General features: G+C 34.2%; 2 protein-coding genes across 2 annotated transcripts in view; one reads left to right on the top strand and one right to left on the bottom strand.

Annotated features, from left to right (window-relative positions):
* The window catches only part of LOC128996931 (uncharacterized), a 324,176-nt gene that overhangs the window by 143,640 nt on the left and 153,138 nt on the right, over nt 1–27,398 (bottom strand). The window lies entirely within an intron of this gene.
* Nucleotides 1,881–25,577, top strand: LOC128996925 (transitional endoplasmic reticulum ATPase TER94). Its single transcript, XM_054422459.1, has 14 exons — nt 1,881–2,002; nt 6,123–6,228; nt 15,397–15,650; nt 16,418–16,610; nt 16,847–17,081; nt 17,561–17,694; nt 18,359–18,607; nt 18,888–19,052; nt 19,648–19,983; nt 20,590–20,773; nt 21,653–21,777; nt 23,492–23,647; nt 24,637–24,791; nt 25,222–25,577. The coding sequence occupies exons 1-14, from the start codon at nt 1,986–1,988 to the stop codon at nt 25,313–25,315; spliced, it is 2,403 nt and encodes an 800-aa protein (XP_054278434.1). The 5' UTR covers nt 1,881–1,985; the 3' UTR covers nt 25,316–25,577.

The raw sequence follows: 27,398 nt of genomic DNA, 5'->3' as shown, positions 1-27,398 counted from the left end.
TACAAAACGGTATGAAAAAAAGTTGCAAAATTTTTTTGCAGGGTCAAAAATGGGAAAACCCCATTTTTACCCCATAAAACCCCCCATTAACCCCCGTTCCCATGGTCCGATTATGCTGGATCACCAACTCGTTCGAATAAACTTAGGTTTACACGTTTGTACCAAATTTCATCACAATCAGATCATTTTTGCTCGAGTTATCGCGCTAACGGACACATATACTTAAATATATATATACATATAAATATATGCATTTGAACGGATGGTGTTTTTGGCCTCTAGGGACCTCAAAATGAAAAATTAAATTGGCCCCGGGTCCAGGTCTTACCATGAGTACTATGGTGGTAATAGCTACTTCCCTATAGCGAAATTCGCTAAAACCTTTACAGACAATAATATGTAGGCAATAAATTAATACTGAAACAGTAAATGACAACTATAATCTATTAAATAATGATCTTTATAATAGGCTACAAAGGTTTTAATGCAAACACAATAATGCCAACCGAAAAATGAAAATTCTCTTGAATAAATACAAAAGCACCAAGTTTAAAAAATAATAATGAGTTCCTTATTAAGTTTTTATACTACAGACAATTTATAAAATACAATATTGATGTTCAAATTCCACAGCTTCAAAGCAAGCAAATCACATTGCACCATATTTTAATGCTGCTTTAATTATCGTCCTAATTAACAGAGTTTTATTTCATGAGGTATCTAATAGAAATTTTGTCGTGTTGTTACGAAGAGATTCCTTGATCAATTTAAAACATGTTACAAGATTTTGTTTCATATTTCGTGATCTATGGTTGTTGTATATAGTATCTGTATTATAGTAACAGATGTACAGTATGTTGATATTTGAAGTCGGGGCCCATTTCATAATAAACTAAAAGTTAATAGTTATTTGTGCAACTAGTGAGAAAAGTGAGCAATTGACTCACTCGAGAGAAATCCTTACTCACGAGCCGTAGGCGAGTGAGGAATGGTTTCTCGGGTGAGGCAATTGTACTTTGAACTCGAGTTGCACATTATACTTTTCCTACAGTTACCATAAAACAAATAAATTTGTGAAGAAACATAACCTATTTTTACACAGAAGTGAACTTTTAATATAACATTTAATGTGAAGTGACAAATACAACAGTACAACAGCTGACCAGCTGATTTACAGCCAGTGCTGCCAACGTATTTCGCGCGCATACGACGTTGCCTGCATGTTACGCGCTCACTATTTCGTGCCTTCACGTTGCAAATCTGGAGTGAGACAAAGTAATTAGAGTGAGACAATGTTAACATTGTCTCACTGATGAGCGAATTGGCCACTTTGCTTTCTCAAATTAGTGAGAGAACATGTACATTGTTAGGTAACTGTAGGAAAAAGTTACAACTTGTAACTTGTAATTTCCATTAGATTTGCATTGGGTGATCAGCTGATTTACTAATAATTTTAGTTTGTACTTTATTATGAAATGGGCCCCTGATATGGATGTATCAACATTTACATAGGTTTTAATATTTTAATTTACTTTATGAACAAGGGGGTTTCGGCTGGTTTTGAAATAATATTATCATATAGTATGCTGAAACATACATGAAGGTCTATTACTATTCTATGAATAAAAGCAAACTCAAAATATTAGTTTTATCAATAGATCTAACTGTTATGAAAAGCAAATAAATATATATTAAACATTTAATCCTTTTTACATTAATTTTATTGGTCCATGTATTTATTAATTATTTCCACTACCAAAATTTATCTTTAAATTATATTTAGTACATAAACCAGCTCATCATGAACTTGGCAACGCTGTAAATAAAAATCATTGAGTTATGATGAATTTTTGGTGCGCTGGTCTGTTGGCAATCCTGCCTGATCGTCCGATTTGTGTGTTAGCAGGCAAGGAGTTAGCGGAAGAAACTATAGAATATTAGACTTTAATTAATTCTGTGAAATATATTCATTGTAAGCCGTCATTATGGCTGATAACAAGAAGTAAGTATAATTTTAACTAATTTAATCCTACAATTTGTTTTACTATAACGTTATTTAATGAGAAAAACTTAATCTTTTGTTCGTGTCCCAACCAGTGAGCTGGTCCTATCGCTTCAAAAGTACACTGTCATTGTGTTTGCTCCTATGAGACCGGATTGATATTTCTAGCAATACCTTCCTTCCTATTAATCCCATTACTAATTAGGTTTCATACGAGATTTCCAAGTATCTTCTCATTAATTCAAGTGCTCATCCAATTTATTTTACTTAATTAAATAGCTGTTTATGACCTTTTAAAAGAAGTTGCTAGGCCAAATCCTTTCCAAGTTCTTACAGTAATCAGTTAGCCTTAGTAAAGTAATAGTTATATGACTCAATTTTCTCCAGTAATTTTTTTTCATAAGATTCTGTATAATTAATACTCTATACAACAATGCTATATAAGTTAAGTTATAGCCTACAGTAGGCTAGCATTGTTTCTCGTCAAATAACTTAGGTCTTTGTTATGTAGGTAATTTAGTTGCACTTAAGGCCATGTTAACACTGGAGTTTGGAACAAAATGTTCGGGACTTTTTGTTCGTAACACTTGTTTATGAAACAAAGGTTTCGAAAACAAAAGTTTACAACACTGAACTCAGTGCACTTTTCTTTGATTTTCTTGGAAACAATCTGAGTTAATCACTGCTGAGCACACGAGGTCAGTTCTCGTAAGGGGGCGCGGCCTGTAGTCACGTTGTGGTGGGTAGGTGCAGGGGGTAGCGAGGAAGTGTTAACAGCGTAGAAGTAGGCTACAGAAACATTTTTCCGTTTGGAACACCCTTTGATCCTCACCGACTTCTTGTGAGAAACAAAATTTCTTTTGTAAACACCCGTTCCTAACTCTGGTGTTAACGCGGCTTTAGGCCTAGCCTATGACTCTACTATGTATTTAGGGAGGTTTAACAAATTTCTAAGTTAGGGAAACCGATGTTGGGCTAAGTTTTCATGGCAAGATATGGGGGAGGGGATATTTGATATGAAACAAGAAAATTAGCTGGGGATAAATTAAGTGGGCTTTATAACTTAAGTAACTTAAAACCCTGGATTGCACCAGCCTATCGTTCGTAGGCAAGGGCTTACGCATGGTAAATGTTTCTTACCTACCCAATTAGCCTAAGTTGTATTGCATTTTAACAACAAAATAATAAGCAATTCATTTGGAACACATTAAAAACCTTGATGTGAACTGTTTTAAGTTCAGTTAAGTTACCGTATGTAAAAATATTAATTAAAATGCTTTTAAGTTTGAACTTAGTGTTTACCCATTGTTTACCCATTAACCTGTGTAACTTACTTGTAATAATAGTTAAGTAACCCAATAACATGTAAATGTGTCACAAATTTTCAGCTTCATTGTTTTTGTAGAAGCTTTTACCACAATCAAGTAGCAAAGTCAGGTTGTGCTGTAACCTAAGTTTTTTGGCCTAATTTTATCGGAAAATAATTAGGCCTACCTCTGCCATTATTGTAAGATATTTTTTGCGTTGGTTTTTGTTGCGGTAGGCCTAGTCGTAGAGCCAGCTTTATCAGCGTTTTTAGGTCTAGCCTACGGTACCTAAATATATTTTCCTGTTTAAGTTCTTGCCAATTCAAGGCCACAATATTGATTTATTGGTAACTTGCTATTATTTTAATGAAAATAAACATTAATAAAGATAATTAATTAATGTAAGCTTAGACCCAGTAGCTTAAGTAGGTAGCGTTCACTCACGATTAGGCTGCAATCGTCCACTTTGGATGTTGATGGTCACCATAGTTCGCATGGGCTAAAAAATAATTTCCACAATTTATATCTTGTATTAGGCTAGCCTATCTGAGAAAAGCTCAAATAGTTCCTTAATTTGTTGCATCGGCCTAATTGTTTTTATTGTGTTAACTTGCCGATGCCTGTCGGCCTGATGAGTTTAATGGCAATAAACATCAAATTTCATCTAATTTAATTTTAATACATAAACTTAACTCAGCCTACCTATACGTAAAACCTATAAAAAGGTTTCATACTTAAATACCCCGGGCGCAGCAAACCTGCAGACCACGTGAATTTTTACCACGCATAGCCTGCCCATCTGAGCCTTATAGGCTTACTTTTGGAAGACATCCCTATACCTGGGTGTTAATACTTCTCTTAGCTCTCGCTTCTTTCATATCTCAACCTCCGTTATCTTGAACTGGGTATATTTTCTCTACACTCTATTCTCAAACTCAGCTGTAAGGTATTTTGGTTTTATAAGTTACAGTGTCCAAGTTTCTGAACTATACAGTACTATTGGGATAGTAGGTATGTTAGGAATCAATTTTGGTTTCTACTGACACCCTGCAGCTTATTGCATAGTTTTCTACGGACCAGTTAGCATAGGCCATGTAGTATTCTATACCAGTTGACATTTTCATTACTAAACAAAATTTTGTTATGCCGACTACACATATTCGAACATCAAGAAAAAGCAGTAAGTTTATTAACACATAAACCATTTATATCTTACACGATTAAGCGATAGTTTGCTGGAAAAATATTTATCAAACATGAGTTAAAATACAATTTTCATGGTATAAACTTAAAAGATATAGGCTAGGCTACTTAAACCCAGATTGTATTTACGACAAAACTTGATTATAAGTGTTTGAGATGTAGGCTATAGTTCAAAATTACACATTTCCTGATAACTTAACACAGATCATTTACAGTTGAAAAAAATAAAATTAAAGTGAAAAAATAGTATGTACAGGCAAACACAGACATCACATGACGATAAATATTTTTGTAAACAAATAAACAATTTTGTAAACATAGTTTGAAACCAGCTGTTAGTTCAACCAGCAGTGAAACGAATGTAAATTGTTAGTGTGGGCTGCTAGACAAACAAATTTAAAACTTCGACAAAAAAGGCTTTGATATTCCCTTCCTTTAAAATTATCTTTCTCTCAACCCAAAAATTTTGAATATCTGTCAAGTGGTTGATTCAGAATCGTGAAATAAAAAAAGTTTTAATATAGGTATAACATGACTAATTACCAGCGACAATGAATAGTCAAAATTAGGCCTACTTGAACATTAATTGTAAACCATGCTTCATAAATGTTGACTTTAACCTCGTCCTTTTTCTTTAACTCTCATTTATGAATTTAATTTTACAAAAATCTTCAATCTACTGAAGCTATTCTGAAAACCAAGGCTCAGCAATATTAGTTTTAAACGCTCTGGGCAAACTGTAGCAGTAACTCGGTGCAAAGGAGGTGACGACAAGCATGTATCGGCAATAGTGAGCATAATGATGTTCGTTTATTTATTACACCATACACAGCAAGAATTTTCTTTAAGGTGAACTGTTTTCTCCAGTTAAAAAAGTAGCAATTTTGATGAATAGGTAAACAAAATTCAAACTATCTCAATTTTTCCTTAGTAGCAATGTTATATTACATGCAATGGTGTCATGTTTGTTTCTAATAAATCTAGAGATTGAAACCTGTTTTCAAATCAAGTTTTTGGTAAATATATGAGAATGATGTTGTTATAGGCTATATTCATATATAATTGATGAGTCTTGAGTCTTTTTTTGTTCAAATACAGTTTAATGACATGGTTTTTTAAGTGTTACTGTAAATAAATAAAAAGTTTGAGAGTTTGTAACAGCTGAATTAGGCGTATTGTTGCAATTTTAGGCTGTTTGTTGCTAAATGCGACTAAAAAGCAATTAGCTTTTTGATGGTTCAAAACTGGATCCAGCTGTCACTGATCACTGAGCTTGATCCAGGCTGATGAAACAGCTGATCTTAGTCAGTAACAAAGCTACACAGATCATCACAACATTCTACACTCATCATTCGTACTCATAATAAAATACAAACTTAGGTGTTGTCCCCATCTCAATTAATTGATAATTATACTATGAAAATGTGTTACATGTTATCTTATTATCTCCCCTAAAATATTTTTGGTAATTATCAATTATTTAAGATGGGGACGCCACTATGTGCGTATTTTAACCCAAATATGAGTGAAAGATGAGCGTAGGAATTAATATTGTTTAGTAATTAATCATAATGTTTCATGATCTTACTATATTACGCGGTTTGTTACAGTCCTGATGACTTGGCAACAGCAATCCTGAAGAAAAAAGACAAGCCTAACAGACTGATCGTTGAGGAGGCTGTAAATGATGACAACTCTGTCGTTGCTTTGTCGCAGGTAGGCCTAATTGTGATTCAAATTTTCTACAATTTATGATTAAGATATTTTTAATTGGTAGGCTATCAAAATAAGCTTTGTTAAAGAAAGAAAACAAGAATCACAAACACTAACTAAACTAACTTATGGAATTATTTCTCTGAATAAACTACATGCTCGTGGAATGTACTCTTTTGTGGAAAAGACTTGTTTGTTAGTAAATTGTTCATTGTAACTTTTATTTCTCTTTATTTAATAAATGAATCCTGTACAAATCTGAACGTAACGTAATCTAATCTAAGATACTAATCTATTATTTTTTTAACAAATGGATAGAGTTAAATCAAAACAAATGTTTGCCAAGAGTAAAATATAAGCTAAACATTTTATCCTACAAAATAATGAAGTTCTCTGAGAATATTTCACTGTAGGCTAGTTTTAATTATGAAAACCTTTTGAGTGCGTCTTACAATTTAATTTCAAAGTGATCTCTAATAAAACAATTAAAAATTTATTAGTCCATGTCAAATCAACACACCTATTTTACCTCACCATCTTAGATTTTGATGAAATTTGGTATATAGGTTACCTTTATGAAGACTAAAAAAAATACCAAATTTCAGCTCAATATCTCAACCCGTTCCCAAAATACGGCCATTTGAAATTTTCAAAAAACGGTCAAAATCGCGCTGCGGTAAAACTTTAAAATAGTCATAACTCTTCTCCTGTTTAAGCTAGAAACATGGGAGAGGTGTCATTGTTTAGCCCTTTTTATGCCCTTTCTAATGATATACAACACATAATAGGTTATGAAAACAAAAATTTTGTCAAATTCAAAAATAAATTTTCAAAATCAAATATTTTGAAAAACACATATTTTATTTTTTTCAAAAAAATATATTAAGTTGGTTATATTATCCCTAATGTGTACACCAAGTTTGGTTATGGGATTGCAATGGGTTCATGGTTAAAATAATGTTTTATTAGTGGTGGTTTTTACTACATCAACGCAATTTAGGTTAAAATAAAATAAAAATCTCATTAAAAAAATCTGTAAAGATCCATAGGAAAATAGGTATAATATCAATGTTACCAGTTATTAACTAATTGAAATTAACTAACTGGAAAAACCTACAAAGTATATCCATCCCTTGTAAATATTCTTAAAATAATAACATGATAAAATACCCCCGCCGCAGCAAACCTGCAGACTAAGCGAATTTCCATTTCCCTGAATGGATTTACACAAAAATGTCTCCTTAAAAATATTACATTTATTCCCTATTTAAAAAGAATCAGTTTAAAACATATTTAGGTTTGCTGCAACAGGGAGGGTAAAAGTGTTTTTTATGTAAAATGTTAATAGTTGGTAAGAAATAAAAACATTTTCCAAATTTGGGCAAAATATGTTAATAAACAAGCAAACTACAACAGTACTTATTCTCCATAAGAATAACATAGAAATTTTAAATTTACAATTTTTTGGAATTTTTTCCGTAAGGGTAAATCTCACTGAATGATAAAATTTAAGTCCTTCTTGCCAAAATAAAAAAAATAAAAATAATTTTTAACTATAGTGTATTGTTTTATTTCTAACCCCACCTGCCTTTGAATTAAACATAGTTTAAGACGACAATAATTATTTAATTTTATGTAAAATGCCTTATTCAACAGTAAAACACCAGTCGTTCCTTGTCATTTACTGCTCCTCACAATGTTAAAGTATAAACAAACAATTCAACACTGCTCCAGTTGAACGAATTAAACAGTTGTAGAAGACAATACGGTCTGCTGTTCTAGATAATTGACAGTTCAAAGAGATCAAACAACAAAATATCATATTTTTGTTGTAATTGTGACAGTCCTTGGAGGACGGTATACCAAAGACGACTAAAATGGGAACGGTTATAAAAAAAAAAACGCGGGAGAATTTCCCGCGTCTGAGGTTGGCGACAGTCGTACTAAGTTGTAAGTTGATTTGGAGAGTGATTTGAAGTACAAGTGAGCAACGGTTTCCAGCAAATTAATAAATAAACAGGTAAGAATCATACAGTACCTTAATTACGCATCCAGTCGTTCCTTCACATTATTATAAACTTCGATGCTAGGAATAAAGAAGAACTCTGTTGCGTAACAGCAAATGCCGGTCCAAGACATAACCTCAAATTCTTATGCTCCCTACTTGAAGCGTTTGGCGGCAAAACAAGGTTATGTACGAAAACCGCCAGTCGTTCCCGCGCCAGTCGTTCCTGATTGAACGACCGGCTATAAGGAACGACTGGACCTGGTGCGGGAACGACTGGACTGGGAACTATTATCGTATTTGATCCCATTAAATTTCATATTTCCTTTGCTTGAATAAATGCATTAGTCAATATTTGATGAACCTCTATACAATAGATTACATTGTTAAACATTAAAATATACTTTGATAGTATTTTTTTTAAATTTTAGACGCAAAATTATTATTGTTATTTTAACGAACAGAATTGCTTATTTCTCCTAATAATAAGGAAAATAAAACTTTTCAGGACACAAACTGTAATTTTTTTTTCACAACTCTAGTAAACTTAATGTTTTGTAGTAATTTTAGGCTTTTTATACTAATACGCTAATACTTATACGCGTTTTAGGCGGTCACTTCAAAAGTTGTTTTTTCAGGGGGACTTGAATGGAAAATGGCCAGAACTTCAAAGGAAAGCTCTGAGAGGCAGAGGGAGCTATGGAGAGCCAGCAAAAGAAGGCAGAAAGAGAAAAAAACCGAAGAGCAGAAAGAAGCTAAAAGAAAATATGACCGCGAGAGGATGGCGAGATTGAGGGAGGAAAAGAAAGTCAAAAGAATAGGGGACATGAACCCTAGGGAGCAGCGGCAAATGAGGAAGTACTGGCGGAAGAGGCGACAAGAGCAAAAGAAGAAGAGAGAAAATGAAGAAATGCTTCAAGATACCCCAACGAATAGTGTTGAAGAGGAGTCAGCGCAGAAGAAAAGGGGACGCAAACAAGTCAGAAGAGAAAAGGCAAAAGTCTACCGCGTCGTTAAAAAACAAACTGAAAAAATTAAAGAATTGGAGCGTAAAATCGCGAAGTATAAAAAACGATTGCATAGAGAGAAAAAGAAATCTTCTGTGGCGACGGGCTCTCCCTCGCCGAGAAAAGAGCTGAAAGAGATCGTAGGGAGGGAAAAAGTATCCCCTCATATCAAAAAACAATTATTTTTAGGTCTTACTCTTAAAAAACAGATAGAAACACAAGTGAAACAAGTAGCAAAAACAAAAAATAAAAACCAGATTTTACACAAAGTGATTGGTAACAAGGTGTTTAAAAAATACCGCGTTCAGAAGTATTTTAAGAATTTGGTACCCTACGCAGAAAACAAAAGACTTTCAGATCCTCTCCCAAGTACGTCATTTGAAAACACAAGACCCCCCCCTAGAAAGATCCGTTACAAACTGTCTGACACGATCGCAAACTTTTTTGAAGACGACAGACACTCCAGGATGTGCCCTGGAAAAAAAGACAGGGTGAAGAAAGGTCATATTGTCAAACAGCGGCGAGTTCTTCTTGAGACCGTTGACACACTACACAAAAAATTCATGAAGGAAACCAACATTAAAGTTTCCCGCACAACGTTTTATCGCTCACGACCATTTTGGGTAAACTTTCCTAAAATGGCCGATAGGGACACGTGCGCTTGTATCAAGCATTCTAATATGGATTTACTGGTAAGTGCCCTGAGAAATGTCAAAGCTATTAAAACACGAACATCTAAAGAGTTGTTAGCATCTTTAGTATGTTCTATAGATAATGAAAGCTGCATGCTTGGCCGATGTGAAAAATGTAACAAAAATGAAGTAGAATTTCATTATGAAGATGATTTTACCGTTAAATACGCAAAATGGTTAAATGTTCATGAGGAAAGAATCATAAAGCTGAAAAAGAAAACCATAAAAAAAACTGTGAAATCTATTCAGAGGAAAAAAGTTTCCGAAATGAAGAATATATTAAGACAGGAACTTGACACTTTTAAAAAACATGTGTTCTATCAATATCACCAAGCAGCTGCTGTTAAAGGCAAAACGACGACCCTAAAATCGGGAGAGTTGATTTTTAGGATCGACTTTTCTGAAAACTATGTTTGTAAATACGACAAAGAAGTCCAATCTGTTCACTTTGGCGCGTCAAAAAAACAGTTGAGCTTGAACACTGGTGTTATGTACGCCTCAGTAGGCGGGAAAATTAAAACCGAGTGCTTCGCTACTGTGTCTGATAATGTTGATCATCAGGCACATGCAGTTTGGGCTCACATGAAGCCTGTACTAGAAAAAGCTTCCAGCGAGTTCCCTAACGTTGACACTGTCCACTTCTTTTCTGACAGCCCAACAAGCCAGTACAGAAACAGATTTAACCTCTTCCTGTTTAAGACCATGATGCCCCAGTACTTCCCAAATCTTAAAAACCTATCTTGGAACTTTACTGAAGCGGGCCATGGTAAGGGTCCAATGGATGGCGTGGGGGGGACCTTAAAGAGAGGAGCAGACCAAAATGTTCTGCACGGAGTGGACATAACGTGTGCGCATGATTTTGTCGAAGCTCTTAAAAAAACACACACAAACGTCACTCTTTTTGAGGTACCTTCTGCAGATGTAGAAAGGCTAAAATCTGTGGTAGCAGACTTGAAACCACCAGAAATAAAAGGTGTAATGAGAGTTCACCAAGTGACTTTGACAAAGGGAAGTCCCATGTTCACTCGTACTTTATCCTGTTTCGAATGTCCTCTTGATGCTGCTTGTAGTCACTACCACTTCAGCAAAATTACTTTTGACATTGACACGGGCAATAAACAAAGGCCGGTTATTGCTGAGAAGAAAAGAAAATTACTTGTTGAAGAGGTTTTCACTTCATCAGACGATGATGACGACCAACAGCCAACTACATCATCAGCTCATCATGATGTGAAGGACTTGAAGTCAATTTATCCAGGCATGGCTACCAAACCAGTCGTTGAAAGTGAACTTACATCGGGTGTTCATGTAGTTGTAGAATACATGATTAAAGGTAAAAAATGTTCTGATACCAAACTGTATATTGGCGTGTGCCAGAGTAAATTAAGTAACCAGGAAATTGACGTTTTGTTTATGAAAAAAGTTCATGATGGCCGTGATTTGTTTGTGATTAACGAAACAGATCGTTACTCAGTGCACTTAACTCAGATTAAGGCCATATTACCTCCACCAAACATTGTAATGAAGGGAATCCGCGAATTTTATGAATTCTAGCGCAGCACCATTTGTGACACATTCCTGTTTGTTCTGTTTTAAAAATGAAAAAAAATGTGTCAAGAACTTGTTAAGTATTTAACTTTGCTGCTTTAGCTTCTATTTTCATTTATTTTGAACCTTAAGTACCGTTACATCAATGTTTGTGATGTAAGTTTTGTACCGAGTAGGCCTACCTCATGTATATATTTAATCGTTATTTGTTTTGTTTTTCTATTTAGTAACAAAAGTTTTGTACCGAGTACCTCATGTATATATTTAATCGTTATTTGTTTCGTTTTTCTATGTAGTAACACATAGGTGCAATAATTACCAAAGAAACCAAAAACTGAAAACAAAAGCTTGTGTAATTATTTATATACAAGGACTATTTGTAAAGGTATCCAGTTCCTTGAAGACTAATTTCACAAACAGACACACTATATAACATTGTATTGCATATTTACCAAAATACAATAATTTGTTTTATTCATAATATGTTATGTTAATATTAGATGTCCAATGACTATTGTATTACAATTTGAATAGTTATTTGTATTCTTAATTTTCAAAATGAGTAGTTATCACGCTAGTGAAAACAATCCAATGTTTTGTAATCCAAAATGTCAATAACACATTCTATAGTCAATACAATGTTTTCGTATTCTCAGAATTTGTTATTATTATTCTCTACCCATAGAATAAATTTAGTTGCAGGTGTAGTAGGCCTATAACAGAGTCTGCGTTAATCGTTCACAGTCTAGCAGCGCCAGTCGTTCCTCATCTCGGCCAGTCGTTCCTTGCAAGTTCCAGTCGTTCCCGCTCACAAGATCAGAGATAAATCGCTATTTTTTCATCATAAATTATTCTTTATGGAATTTTATTGTTCCCAATATTTCAGAGTTCGCTCCTTGATATAAGTTTCATATAACTTCGAACCGCTTAACATTTAATATGAAAGTTATGTTTGTCAAACCAACAATTTTAGGTTAGGTTGAGTTTGACTGTTAATATATTACTTTAAATGTATTAAATATATTTTTTTTTACTTTAGTTAAACTGTCTATTACATTTAGATTTGGATTTAAGATCCCACTGAGTCTAATTTATTGTGTATTACTTTATATTTAAACATTATGTTACGGGAACGACTGGACTTTATTAAGAGTCTCTTCACCTAAAAACACATAAAAAATCTAGAAATAAGTGAAATTCAGCTCTGCTGCTTATCAAACATTGTTCCTGATGAAATAACAATTGGTGCAGGTAAGTAATAAAGTGGAAAAACAAAAATTATTTAAAAAATTTTATTTTGTTGATATTATATTATTCAGTGAGATTCACCCGTAACTATTAGGCGCATTATAACGCTTCAATATACTAAATTATTTGTTTTTTTAAGCTCTACAAAATAGTTTAGAAAGAAATTGCAGTTTATTTATTCTCCATAAAAATACATGGGAATTTTAAATTTACAATTTTTTTTAATTTTCTCCGTAGTCAATGAACATTCAAAAACACTTCAATATACTAAATTATTTGTTTTTTAAAGCTCTTCAAACTGGTATAGAGAGAAATTTAGAAATTTAAAGTTTTTAGGGTCAAAAATGAGAAAAACCCATTTTTATCCCATAAAACCCCCCATAAACCCCTGATCCCATGGTCCGATTATGCTGGTTCGCGAACTCGTTCGAATAAATGTAGGTTTACACGTTTGTACCAAATTTCATCAAAATCGGATCAATTTTGCTCGAGTTATCACGCTAACGGACACATATATAAATATATATATATATATATATATATATATATATTACTAAGCAAATCAAAATACCACAGTACCCTAAAAACATTTTATTTTATAATACTTACATGTTTCGGACATTAATGCCATGATCACAGTATAGTATATAACCTATTAGTTTCTTTTATTTACAAACATTATTAGGTATTTCTTATTAAAGAACAGGTGTTAATTTTATATTAAGGGAAGGAGGTGTTTTCTTTAAGATGTATAATTTCATTGAATATTACGTTTTGATTTTGAATTTGTGTCAAGTTTAGTAAATTGTCTTTGTCTATCATGTAACAACTGTGAAAAATACTATATTGGTCAAACAGGTCGAACATTTGACGTCAGATACAAAGAGCATATACAGGCAATCAGATCAAACAATATGACAACACAAAAATCCTCATACGCCGAACATATACTTCAGACCGACCATACATACTCAAATATGAATAAAAATATGCACATTCTGGATATTGAAAATAAAGGTGAAAAAATGAATACAAAGGAAGACTTTTATATTTATACTCATCATATTAATGACAAAGACAATTTACTAAACTTGACACAAATTCAAAATCAAAACGTAATATTCAATGAAATTATACATCTTAAAGAAAACACCTCCTTCCCTTAATATAAAATTAACACCTGTTCTTTAATAAGAAATATCTAATAATGTTTGTAAATAAAAGAAACTAATAGGTTATATACTATACTGTGATCATGGCATTAATGTCCGAAACATGTAAGTATTATAAAATAAAATGTTTTTAGGGTACTGTGGTATTTTGATTTGCTTAGTAACATTTAAAGTAGCCCTCATTGATGTATACAATAACAATATATATATATATATATATATATATATATATATATATATATATATATATGAATTTGAACGGATGGTGTTTTTGGCCTCTGGGGACCTCAAAACGAAAAAGTAAATCGGTCCCGGGTCTAGGTCTTACCATGAGACCTACGGTAATAGCTTATTTCCTATATGGGAAATTCGCTAAAAATGAATTTTATAAAATTAGCTTAAGGCGTATTTGGATATATTTTTTTGCTTCCGACATTTTTCATTTATATTACGGTAATTCATATATTTAATTGCAAGCTGAGTAATACTGTTCCCAGCAATTGTGCCATTATCATCTCTTGTGATATGTGTGCACCACAGACTTCAAATGCAAACTGAACAAACTCTGTAGTGCTAGTGGACTTGAGCTTGTATCAACTTGAAAAAACAAGTAGAGACATGAAAACTTCCTACAGGTAGAAACAAGAGATGATAATGGCACAATTGCTGGAAACAGTATTACTCAGCTTGCAATTAAATATATGAATTAATATAAATGAAAAATGTCGGAAGCAAAAAAATATATCTAAATACGCCTTAAGCTAATTTTATAAAATCCATTTTTTTATCATGTTATTATTTTAAGAATATTTACAAGGGATATACTTTGTAGGTTTTTCCAGTTAGTTAATTTCAATAAGTTAATAACTGGTAACATTGATATTATAACTATTTTCCTATGGATCTTTATCCACCCAGATTTTTTTAATGAGATTTTTATTTTATTTTAACCTAAATTGCGTTGATGTAGTAAAAACCACCACTAATAAAACATTATTTTAACCATGAACCCATTGCAATCCCATAACCAAACTTGGTGTACACATTAGTGATAATATGACAAACTTAAAATAATTTTTTGAAAAAAATAAAATATGTGTTTTTCAAAATATTTTATTTTAAAAATTTATTTTTGAATTTGACAAAATTTTTGTTTTCATAACCTATTATGTGTTGCATATCATTAGAAAGGGCATAAAAAGGGCTAAACAATGACACCTCTCCCATGTTTCTAGCTTAAACATGAGAAGAGTTATGACTATTTTAAAGTTTTCCCGCAGCACGATTTTGACCGTTTTTTGAAAATTTTAAATGGCCGTATTTTGGGAACGGGTTGAGATATTGAGCTGAAATTTGGTATTTTTTTTAGTCTTCATAAAGGTAACCTATATACCAAATTCATCAAAATCTAAGATGGTAAGGTAAAAAATATGTTAAAAGTGTGTTGATTTGATATGGACTGACCCTACAAAACACCATTATCTGTCTTTTAATCCCAGGCCAAGATGGACCAGCTTCAGTTGTTCAGAGGAGACACAGTTTTACTTAAGGGCAAACGCAGGAAGGAGACAGTGTGCATCGTCTTGTCGGACGAGACGTGTTCCGACGAGAAAATAAGAATGAACAGAGTCGTGAGGAACAATTTGAGAGTGAGATTGTCGGACGTTGTGTCAGTTCAGCCGTGCCCAGACGTCAAGTACGGGAAACGCATCCACGTTCTTCCCATTGACGACACTGTCGAAGGACTCACCGGGTAAAATCTTAATGGATAGAACTAAGTTACATTTCCCGAAGTTTTAGTCAGATTTGAATGAGCATAGTTTAATATATGCTGATGTGATGTAGATTACAGATTTTTTTTAACTTCACCTGTACACGCCATTGGTATTTACAGTTTCATAAGGGGACAGTCCAAAACCCCCGACCTTGTAACTATCTAATGGTAACATGTTAGAAAGCGTCATTACTAGATAGCCAATGACCAATGGAATCTGAGTCTGTTTAATCAAGCGACCTTAAGATTTGAAGGCGAGCACTAGAACCACTAGGTTAACCAGACAATTAATTTATTGATTTACCTATATCCAAAAAGAATGGGGTTGACTTCTTATTGAACTGTAGTATCTCTAAGTTGCTACAAAACCAAACTAAAGGAGTACCTAGCATTTTAGACTGCAGCGCTCTGTGCGAGTGGCTCAATCAACTATGTTTTTTCAATATAAATTTAGCTACTCCTAGGCCTAGTTTACAAGATATTTGGTGCAAATATTGGTGGCTAAAACTATAGAATTAATTATTGGGTGATAAAAAGTATGATGGGTAACTAAAAGTTTTTTTTATTCAGCATTGCCTCCAGGATTGATTTAAGTTAAGTATTAAATAGGTACGTAAACCTATTTTATACTGTATAACTTTTCGTCTTCGTAGAGCAATCCCTTAAGCGTACTTACACAATTTACATATTATATTTAGCCTACTTTGATTCATATGTTCAGAATGTAATAATGTTTTCTTCTACAGAAACCTATTTGAAGTATATTTGAAGCCATACTTCCTGGAGGCGTACCGACCTATCCACAAGGGAGACGCATTCATTGTCCGAGGTGGTATGCGTGCTGTTGAGTTCAAGGTGGTGGAAACCGACCCTTCGCCTTACTGCATCGTAGCTCCCGACACAGTTATACACTGTGAAGGTGACCCGATCAAGCGAGAGGTTAGTAACATAGTCTGTAGACTTGTTCTGGAATGGGACTAGATATGGAATATTTTAGCCTAGTCTATTTTTTTTAACACATTTATTATTTGATGGTCCTACTTTTTTCTACGCTGTCTGGTAACAACTGTAGGATAGTTGATTAATTATCCTACTGGAAGCAATATATATGGATTTATTCTCAACAAGTACCTAAATTTGGTAGCCTAATACTAATGTTATAATCGTCATCACAGGAAGAAGAGGAGGCACTGAACGCAGTAGGCTACGACGACATTGGTGGTTGCCGCAAACAGCTGGCACAAATCAAGGAGATGGTTGAGCTGCCGTTACGTCATCCGAGTCTGTTCAAGGCCATCGGAGTGAAGCCGCCGCGCGGTATACTGCTGTACGGACCACCTGGAACAGGAAAAACACTGATCGCCCGCGCCGTCGCTAATGAAACCGGCGCTTTCTTCTTCCTTATCAATGGTAAGTGGAGCAATTTTTGCGGGGATACTGGTTTAACAATATTTAGTTTTTGTTCTGATTTTCCTTTTTTTTTATGAGACTGATGGTAGTATTGTTGTCTATCAATATAAACAAGACAATACATCTGTTGTTGAATACAATATTTAAATGCAAGATACATATTATTAGCCTTAACCCTTTATTTACATACATTTATAATATTAGTAAGATTAAGCCATTTATTAAATTAGACCATTTAGGCTATGTATTTTGGTCATTCTGCAATATACAAACAAGAAACACAATAAACACTTTTCTCGTAAACTATATGATCTACATTGCAATGTTAAAAAATCACCGATGTAATTGGATAGGCCTAAGCCAAAACAAGTGATTTTAACAGTGCCAGTCCAATAGGCTGTGCATTTGCAAAAAAAGGTTGTGTTTGTACCTTATGAAGCCCCAAAAATATTAACTGGCAAATTATGTTTTGTGTTTAGGTCCTGAAATCATGAGCAAACTGGCCGGTGAGTCGGAAAGCAACCTTCGCAAAGCCTTTGAGGAAGCAGACAAGAACGCTCCTGCTATTATATTTATTGATGAGTTGGACGCTATTGCTCCTAAGAGAGAAAAGGTAAAAATTTCATTTAATTTGTGTCAATCAACATAAAATAGTTTTTTTTTTTAAATAATTTTATATCCTTAAATATACTACTAATTTATTTTTGTCAATTACCTAACTTAATTAATAGTTTTTTGTAAATGATTTTATGACCTTTAAAATACTCATGGTTGATAAGTTACCCACTCCAAAGACAGGACCACAACTTAAGTTGTACTCCATTCAAATTTAGGCGGTTTAGGGGAAGAAATATATCCCCTCCATGTTTTGATCGTACCAATAAAACATAGCTCAACAGCTGAGATTTTTCAAAACGTTGAATCAGCTGACATATTAAGCAGAAAAAAAGTTGTGGGGGAACTTCCCCTCAAACCGCCTAAAATAATGTAAAAGGGGTATGGTAAAATATTACTGAGCATAGACACATACTTGACAAAGCTGGAACAAAACCATACATTTATTACTGATTAAAAAAAACTAAGCTGATAGTAGGCTACTGGAAATAAAGTGCACAACCCAATAAATTACTTTAATTGTTGAGATTCTTGTAAAATATAAATATTATCATTGCATTGTAAACTTTAAGCTTGAGGTACCGACTTCTTCCAACTATAATGAGGAAGTGTTAATTGTAACTTTGATGTTTTTCAACGATTCTTGATTTCACCTTCGGCAGACTCACGGAGAGGTGGAGCGTCGTATCGTCTCCCAGCTGCTGACGCTGATGGACGGCCTGAAACAGAGCTCTCACGTTATTGTGATGGCAGCCACGAACCGACCAAATTCCATCGACGCGGCGCTGCGTCGTTTCGGCCGGTTTGACAGAGAGATTGACATCGGCATCCCTGACGCCACCGGCCGGTTGGAGGTGTTGCGTATCCACACCAAGAACATGAAACTGGCTGATGACGTAGATTTAGAACAGGTTTGTTGTGGTTGTAGTTAACTTACAATTATCAAATGTTATGAAAATTGTAACAGTTTTGAACAATGTAGGCTAGTAATTTCTCCCAATGGTGAGGAAATTTGTATGGTAGTAGAGTTTTGGTCAAAGGTCCTGAGATCAAATCCAGCAAATACCAGCTTTTAGCTATGTGATATGATAATGTCTAACCCTTCCGCCTGAAGTAAGTAAATTGAGTTAGAGCCTAGCGTCCCTATGACACAAAAGGGAATTTGTATTGTATACGTTCTTTACATTCCAGATAGCAGCAGAGTCGCACGGTCACGTAGGTGCTGACTTGGCCTCTCTCTGTTCCGAGGCTGCCTTACAACAGATCAGAGAGAAGATGGACCTGATCGATTTGGAAGACGATCAGATCGACGCTGAGGTTCTCAACTCTCTGGCAGTCACAATGGACGACTTTAGGGTGAGTCAATTAAGAGATAGATGAATGTCTTATAATACTGTGACTGTGTTCACTAGGATGCCACTAGATTGTAAAGGGGAGTGTTGAGAAATATATTTTTTTACACTAAATCAATAGCTTAGTCTGCTTATAAAACATATTTGCTTTAAGTATAACAGGTTTTGAAATCACACAGTCAGTAGTGATGTGGTAGGTATGAATGTGGTGACCTTGGCCTCATACAATATAGTTTTAGTTCAGTTTTTATAATTTTAATTCCTAATTTAAATTGAAAAATTGTGGTTTAGTTTTCAAGATTTGGGGATTTATTAAATACACTTTTAATCCAGGCTACTCTTAATCTAAATACTTTAAGTAAATATTATATTTCATCAGCGGTTAAATCTAATTGTTACAAAACTTATGCATTCTTGCGTAATCTTTGAAAGTGATTTAAACATGTTGTTGCCAATGTAGTTTCACAAAGTAATTTAATATTTCTATTTTATGACTCCTGAATATTGATTGAGTTAGTGCATTTAAATTCCTTGCTATTATAAATGAGATCATTATACAAGTTATCTTACATGTTAACTCTTCTGATTAATGTACACAGTACGCCATGAGTAAGAGCAGCCCGAGCGCGCTGAGAGAGACAGTCGTAGAAGTGCCTAACGTCACCTGGGAAGACGTCGGAGGTCTGGAGAACGTCAAGCGGGAGTTGCAGGAGTTGGTACAGTACCCCGTGGAACATCCTGACAAGTTCCTCAAGTTCGGCATGCAGCCATCACGCGGAGTGCTGTTCTACGGCCCACCGGGTTGCGGTAAGACCTTGCTGGCCAAGGCGATCGCTAACGAGTGTCAGGCTAACTTCATCTCCGTCAAGGGACCGGAGCTGCTCACCATGTGGTTCGGAGAGTCCGAGGCCAACGTCAGAGATATTTTCGACAAGGTTAGTAGTGGGAAATTATGCGTTTTGTTGCACAACTTGACTATCCACTATTGATTGTTACTGACTTGAATTGGTTGAGGTTAGGTTATTCAGGTTAGTTTTGAAAAGTTAGCCCAAAAAAATTGGTTAAGAAATAAACTAATTAATAAAATCATTTGACCATTATAAACTTAAGTTTTTCCCTAAACCTTGGCTGGGGGAAAACAAAGAAGGATGGAATGAAAATGATTGACTAGTATGACTAGTACAAATTAACTAGATGTTTAGTTAATGTATTAGTCAATTTATTTCATCAAGAGATAATTGTTTACTTAGATTCAAATGTTGATGTAGACTTATTTAGTTTTACCTAAGGATTTTTTGGTATTTTAATGTTTTAAAGGAAGTAGTAAAGTAGCTTAAAACAAGTTACTAGAAAAATATCTATTCTAATTGTCCCACATAGAATTATCCATATAAACATAGTTTCTGTGAACCTGAAATCTAATGTCATAAAATAATATTTGCCGTTATAAGCTTTATAAAAAAAAGAATAGTCTTAGGTTTTTGACTTTACTATATACCGATAGTCTATTTCCTTATACTAATAACTATTTTCCTTCTTAGGCCAGGGCTGCAGCCCCTTGTGTGTTGTTCTTTGATGAGCTGGATTCCATCGCAAAGTCGAGAGGTGGCAACGTAGGTGACGCGGGCGGTGCGGCCGACAGAGTCATCAATCAGATCCTTACTGAGATGGACGGAATGGGCGCTAAGAAGAACGTGTTTATCATTGGAGCAACAAACAGACCAGGTAAATGAAACACATGGGATTTCTTGTGTGACTTTATATAGATTAATCCACTGGTAATTACAATCATTATCCTCCCGTGTACGTATTATAACCCAAATATAAGTGAAGGATGTGTGTTGAACGGAGTGAGATGATCTGTGTAGCTTCTTACTTTGCATTTCAGAATAAAGTATTCAAGTATTTAAAATGAAGTTAGGATAGTTTTTTTGCTGCTTTGTAAGTTTTGTAGCTTTCTAGAACATTATTAGGGAGCCTCCTCAAGACATTTTAAATTACATGTTGAATTTTTGCCGTAATATAGTATTTCATTGGATTGATGATTGATAACAGAGAGGCGCTTGTAATCAGCTGCTTCATCGTCTCTAAGGTCAATGTTACCTGACAGGAGTACCTTGGTTGCATCGTTTCTGTCATCACGCTGGTTATGGTCCACTGTGCATTCTTTTGTGAATTATAATTTGTATCCGTGTATGGTGCTGTATGTTTGTGTATCGATTATGACAAGATATTCCAATAATTGTATGAAGCAAGCTGGCTTGACATTAAAACTGTTCTTTTGAAACTAGTCGCGTAAGACTAAATTAGGATTAATGTTTTTAAGGTATGTAAACCTCCATTCAACACAGTCCAAAACTTCAAAATACATTGTCTATCCACAAAAGTTGGATACTTAAGTGATAGTGTATGATATAATACCAAATTTGTGCTCGGATCTGGATACCCGAAGCTAACCGAATCCAACCTGATTTTTGGATACCCGCGCACAATAATTAGTAAGTATACAATTAGCTATAATGAGCCTGTTTTTTATTTGGAATTTTCTATATCACTAGTGATTTTTATATCAATCACTTCTTACAAGGTAGTATCTTGTTTCAGACATCATTGACCCTGCAATTCTTCGTCCTGGAAGATTAGACCAGCTTATATACATTCCTCTGCCTGACGAGAAGTCTAGAGAAGCTATCTTTAAATCTAATCTACGTAAATCTCCTGTAGCAAAGGTAAGTTACTAAATGCAACAACTTTGTAAAATTTGTTGCGTTAAAGTAATTGCATTTTATAGTAACTATAGGAGATTTTCCTTATTTTTTAGTTTAAAATCAGCTCATCTCTAATAGTATGTATGGAGGCCTAATTCAAAGACTTTGTTTTTGTCTTAACACTTATTTTATCTGTTATGAATTGAAAAGACCACTATCTCCAAATAGAAATCCTATTATATGTTAAATGACATAGCTATTGTCAATATTTGTGGTGAGGTTGAATACGTTAAATCATATTTATTGCAATTTTTGAAAGACCTTGCATGTCTGTGAAGATGTCGTGACATGCACTCAACATTTTTATGTTGCTGGTTGCTGTGTGTTATAATATAAATAGAACTTCCCCTACTATTTCCCTGATGATGCCACACACCGTGGCGAAATATATTGGACAAACAATTAAGGTATTTACTCAGGGGAGGTATAGAAGAGGCTACGATGACAGCTGTGGGCTTCTTATTAGCTGAGGGAACGCCATTACCGTAACAAAACGGTAGATAGCCATCGGCCTCGGTGGTCTAATGGTTAGCGTGCCAGGCTGATATACTGTAGGTCCCTGGTTCGAATCCTGCTAATAGCATTAACTTTTTGTCCAAGATTTTTTTATAATCAGCAAGTTTGGTTGGTTTGGTTTGGTTATTACAGTTTAATTTTATTATTATGTCATTACAAAATTTTAATTGAGCAAATTCTAGTTTTATTTAATAAACAGAATTATTTTTCCGATTACTAAACTTTTGTTATATTATTTCTTTATCAGCAAGTTTGGTTAGTTCGGTTAGGTTATCATGGTTTAATTTTATAATTAAAAAATAATAAAATTGAATTTGGGTTAGTTTTGTTTAAGGAAAGGCTCTAGGCCAGGATTTTAAATGGTAGAAAAAGTAGGATAGCAGCTAGCTTACCTTGAAAGTGTGGGTAGGCCATAGAACAAGTAGAAAAATATTTTTCACACAATATTTCGTCCCCTAAGGGACTTTGTCAAGTGTAGAGAGAGTTTATAAATTACAAGATGGATTACAAGATATGAATTACAAGATGGCATCTTGTGATTTATAAACTCTCTCTACACTTGACAAAGTCCCATAGGGGACGAAATATTGTGTGAAAAATATTTTTCTACTTGTTCTATGGCCTACCCACACTTTCAAGGTAAGCTAGCTGCTATCCTACTTTTTCTACCATTTAAAGTTGAATTTGGGACATTTATAATTTTATTTTATGAACAGAACTATTTTTGCGATTAGCAAACCTTCATTGCCAAAGTGCTCTCTACTACAGCGCTGTTCACGGAGGAATTTTGAACTAAATGCCTCATTCGTACCTCCCCTAAGTCAGACCCAACAATTAACTCTGTAAAAACAAAGGGTTATAAACAAGATAACTTGAATCAAGTAATAAAACAGAGAGGGGAAAATTCACAAGTCAAGTCTCTTGCAGCAGTATAATTTCAGTCAATCAGGTTCTAGCCAATTTTGTCTGCTGCTTTATTGTCGTCCCAAATTTTAAGTGATATCTCCATACAGTAACCTCTACCTTGCCATGGATTCGTAAATGTTGGTGAAAACAGAGTCGGTGAAATTAAAATCTAGTTGCGACATGTATAATACAAATAGTCTTTATCTTTAAGCATTCTTCTCAATTGGTGTTGATTTTTTGCGTATTTTTTCAGGATGTAGACCTCACATATTTAGCCAAGGTAACTCATGGCTTCTCTGGTGCCGATCTCACAGAAATCTGCCAAAGAGCGTGCAAACTTGCGATCAGACAGTGCATAGAATCAGAGATAAGACGGGAGCGAGAGCGAGCCAACAACCAAGTTATGGATGTAAGTTTTTATACAACTCTTGTGCCGTTTCAACCTTGAAGCGTGTTTGATTTTACTTTAGCATGTATTCCTCAAGCAAGTTGTGTATGCGGTTGAAATCTAAAATACTGTTTATGTTGGGAAAGGTTTTTTTTATGAGATCTAGTTTTTTAGTTTGTGGTTCTGTTAAACTGTCACAAACATTTCCACTCCACACATAAAACATACTATGTTTCCAAAATATTTGTTTGTGTCCTTATCTCACAAATGTGGTTATATTGATTCTATCTTTGTCTTGCCATACACTCTAAAGTATATACAGTGCCATATAAGGAGCTCCTTGATAACAAGTAACCCTTGATAATAAGTGTAATTTTCAAATTTCCTTGATTAACCTTTGAATACATAATTGTAAACCTCGTTAAGGAGACACCCTTGATAAAAAGTCATTTGTTCATCCCCATGTAGTTTTTGTATACTTGTTATCAAGGTTGTGCTATATTTTATGCCAAATTAAGTAGCTTAGTATTGATATCTCGTAACCATTGTACAAGTTACAATCACCAATTAATTGATAAGAAACAAGACATTACGTATGGATGTATGGAACGCATATTAATGTGCACGATAGTCTGAATACAGTTTATTACTTATAATGGGGGTGGTTAAGTAAAGGCTTAAAACAAAAGCCCTCTAGCATGGAACAAGGCAAGATCCCTTTGTTCTCTATAGGAAGCTCTGTATAGATCTGATACTTGTGTCCACTTCCCCTTTTTAAAAACACTTGCATCAATCTTAAAATGAAAATGATTGAGATTTCTTCTAACTCCCTTTGGATACAAAAATTAATTTGTTCTCTTCCCATACTAGAGGTTTCCTTTTCCATTTTCCTTTTCATTTTATATCCCATCCTCAATAACCTAATAATGTGGTTTATTTAATAATAACAATGTATTTATTAATTTTGCTCGATCGATGTTTTACTTTTCATATCTTTACCTCCCGACTAGATGGACGAGGAAGACCCTGTTCCAGAGATCGTAAGAGCTCATTTTGAGGAGGCGATGAGGTTCGCGCGACGCTCTGTAACTGACAACGATATCCGCAAGTACGAGATGTTTGCTCAGACTCTGCAACAGTCTCGTGGCTTCGGCACCAACTTCAGGTAAGCCCCTAGGCAATCAGCAAATATAGCTGTGATTTTGAATTGAATGTTTTATCAAATTCTGCCTAGTTTTATTGAACACATCAAGGAAGAAGGAATGGTTACACAAATAACTGAAATAACTTAAACTTAGTTTCTACTTCCTTCTGTAGAAGCCCCTTGTATGGGTAAAATATCAAGTGTATTGTGTTACTATGAACTTTCTTTAACCTTTCATCTACCTGAAACTCTTTTCTCAGGTAGGTTAGTTGTGTGTCCATTCCTTCTTCCTTAATGTAATTTACACATAAAGTATTCCTTCTCAGATTTTTGTGTGAGAATTGCTGTATGCCTTAAGAATAGGTCATACAAATTAATCAAACTGTTAGTTTTTAAAACCTTTTGAAATATGATCCTTTGTTTGAAGTGCTTATATCCTATGTTTTCACAGATTCCCCTCCGGAGGTCCGCAGAATGCCGGTGGAGCCCCTGGCAACGACCAACCTACGTTCCAAGATGACGGGGACGATGACCTCTACAGCTAAGCCTAACCAAGCTCACATCCTCTCCTGGAGAGACTTAAGTTTTCTTTTCGAGTTAAAAACATTTATTCATTTGATGTATCACTAAACTGTGTTTTTGTATAAATTCTATAACTTGTGATACCATTTAGTAAATTTCTTATGTTGTTTGGATTCTTATAGTTACTTTAAAAGCTTGGTTATTTATACAACTCTGTTATTCAATGACAGAGACATTATAAGATTCAAACGCACGGTTCAACTGAATAAATTTTCATAAAATTGGGATTGTTCTTCTTGTTTTACCTTTGTTAGTTTTGTCACAGATTTTACTTTTAAGTATTTAATTGATTGTAGGGTAAGGATACAGCTACAAAGTAATTTTATTTTTGATAAAAAAATGATTACCATATCCAAACACGTTTGCTGGTACAACAATTAGTTTCGCTCCTTAGAACTTTGACAGGGTTGTATGCTACGACATCATCAATATATTTCCATATGTATGATTGTTGTATGTTAAAAGATTCTTTAAAATACTGTCAAAATCACAATAGTCAAAACTAGTCTTGTTGATCAAATTATTAAAATGGAATAAAAAGTGATAAAACTGGTTAAAACTGTAAAGGCTGGCCAGCACTGTCTTATCACCGCCACTGACTAAATAAAACATCAAATGTTGTTTGTCAGTCCCATTTAAGTCAATAAACTACATTCGTAATTCCTGTAATAAATATAATATTGCAGCTATCAAATTGATTAATTTCCAAACTAATAAATAGAGATATGATATAATATAAGAGACATACTGTACGATACAAATAAGACGAAGAAATAAACTGACACAATAAGGATCTTATTCACAAACATAAATCAATGTGAGCCAATTTAAAAATTTTGTAAACCTCATAAGAGAGTATAATCCAAATAGTATTGTTAATGGAAAGTAAATAGTATAGTAGGCGGATACAAAGCTAGTGTTAGTGGTAGAGGACGGATTATGATTGAATTGGTTATATGGTCTGGAAACAGTCCGAGCACAAATCTACTGAATGAGAAGTTAGCTTGAAGCAATAAACATTTTGATCATTCTCTTGATATAATTATTAAACAGAAATTCTGTGGAATCTAAATATATAAAAGGCAAAGCCCTCACTGACTCACTCACTCATCACTAATTCTCCCACTTCCCATTTACCTAGGAGGCTGAAATTCGGTACACCGATTCTTTGGGTATTAAATAGGAAAACTAAGTAGTTTTTATTCTGATTGGGCTTTCGGGCTCCGCCCCAGTGGCTCTGGAGTTTCCCATGTTAACCTTATGATTTTTCATATGTAAAAGGAATTAATGAATCTTAACAGCTGTTTCAATTAAACAAGTTGGTTCTGTTCTATGATGTTCAATAGTTTTAAAAGTTACAAGGATTACCAACAGGGTGCAGCACTATTATTTTTTTTATTTATGACAACAGCCAATTTGCAACCAAAAGGTGAGTGAGCGTAGCGAACGAACTTCAACCTAGAGGCGACTTAGCGTAGCGAACAAGCTAACCTGAAGGCAAGTGAGCGCAGCGAACGAGCTCCAACCTAAATAAAGGTGAGTGAGCGTAGTGAACGAACTTCAACCAGGACGTGATTGAGCCATGCGAATACTTATGAAGTTAAACGGGGCAAAGCCCGCGGGTACAGCTAGTTTAAGTATAAAAGAGGATGTCGTTGGTTTGTATATTTCTATGTTTGGTAGTGTAGTGATCAACTCAGACACCGCTGAGCTGATGGCCACGAAACTTGGTAGAAAGCATAGGTACAACAGCTATTGCTATCTACTAGTTGCTCTGCCCGTGCTTCGCTACGGTGTAAGAATGCAGAAAAGAATAATTCGGGTTTTAAAATCTACTACAAGAAACAGTTACAAACAACAGTCTTACCATAAAACATATATGCAAAGCTCAATCGTATTCGATGATTATTTAAATGCAGATTTATTAATGTATTACTATCAGTTTATATAGTGTATTGCATTTAAAATATATGCAAAAGTAATTCAATCGGCATAATAAACAAATTTAATTGAAAAGAAAAACAAAGCATAACAGCTGGGTTAGTA

The sequence above is a fragment of the Macrosteles quadrilineatus genome, unplaced genomic scaffold (genome assembly GCF_028750875.1).
Source record: "Macrosteles quadrilineatus isolate MER2022 unplaced genomic scaffold, UCM_ALF_1.0 Scaffold_6__1_contigs__length_79288215, whole genome shotgun sequence".
NCBI classification, from domain to species: Eukaryota; Metazoa; Arthropoda; class Insecta; order Hemiptera; family Cicadellidae; genus Macrosteles; species Macrosteles quadrilineatus.
The sequence above is the reverse complement of the archived record's forward strand: the minus strand, read 5'-3'. Positions and strand labels throughout refer to the sequence as shown.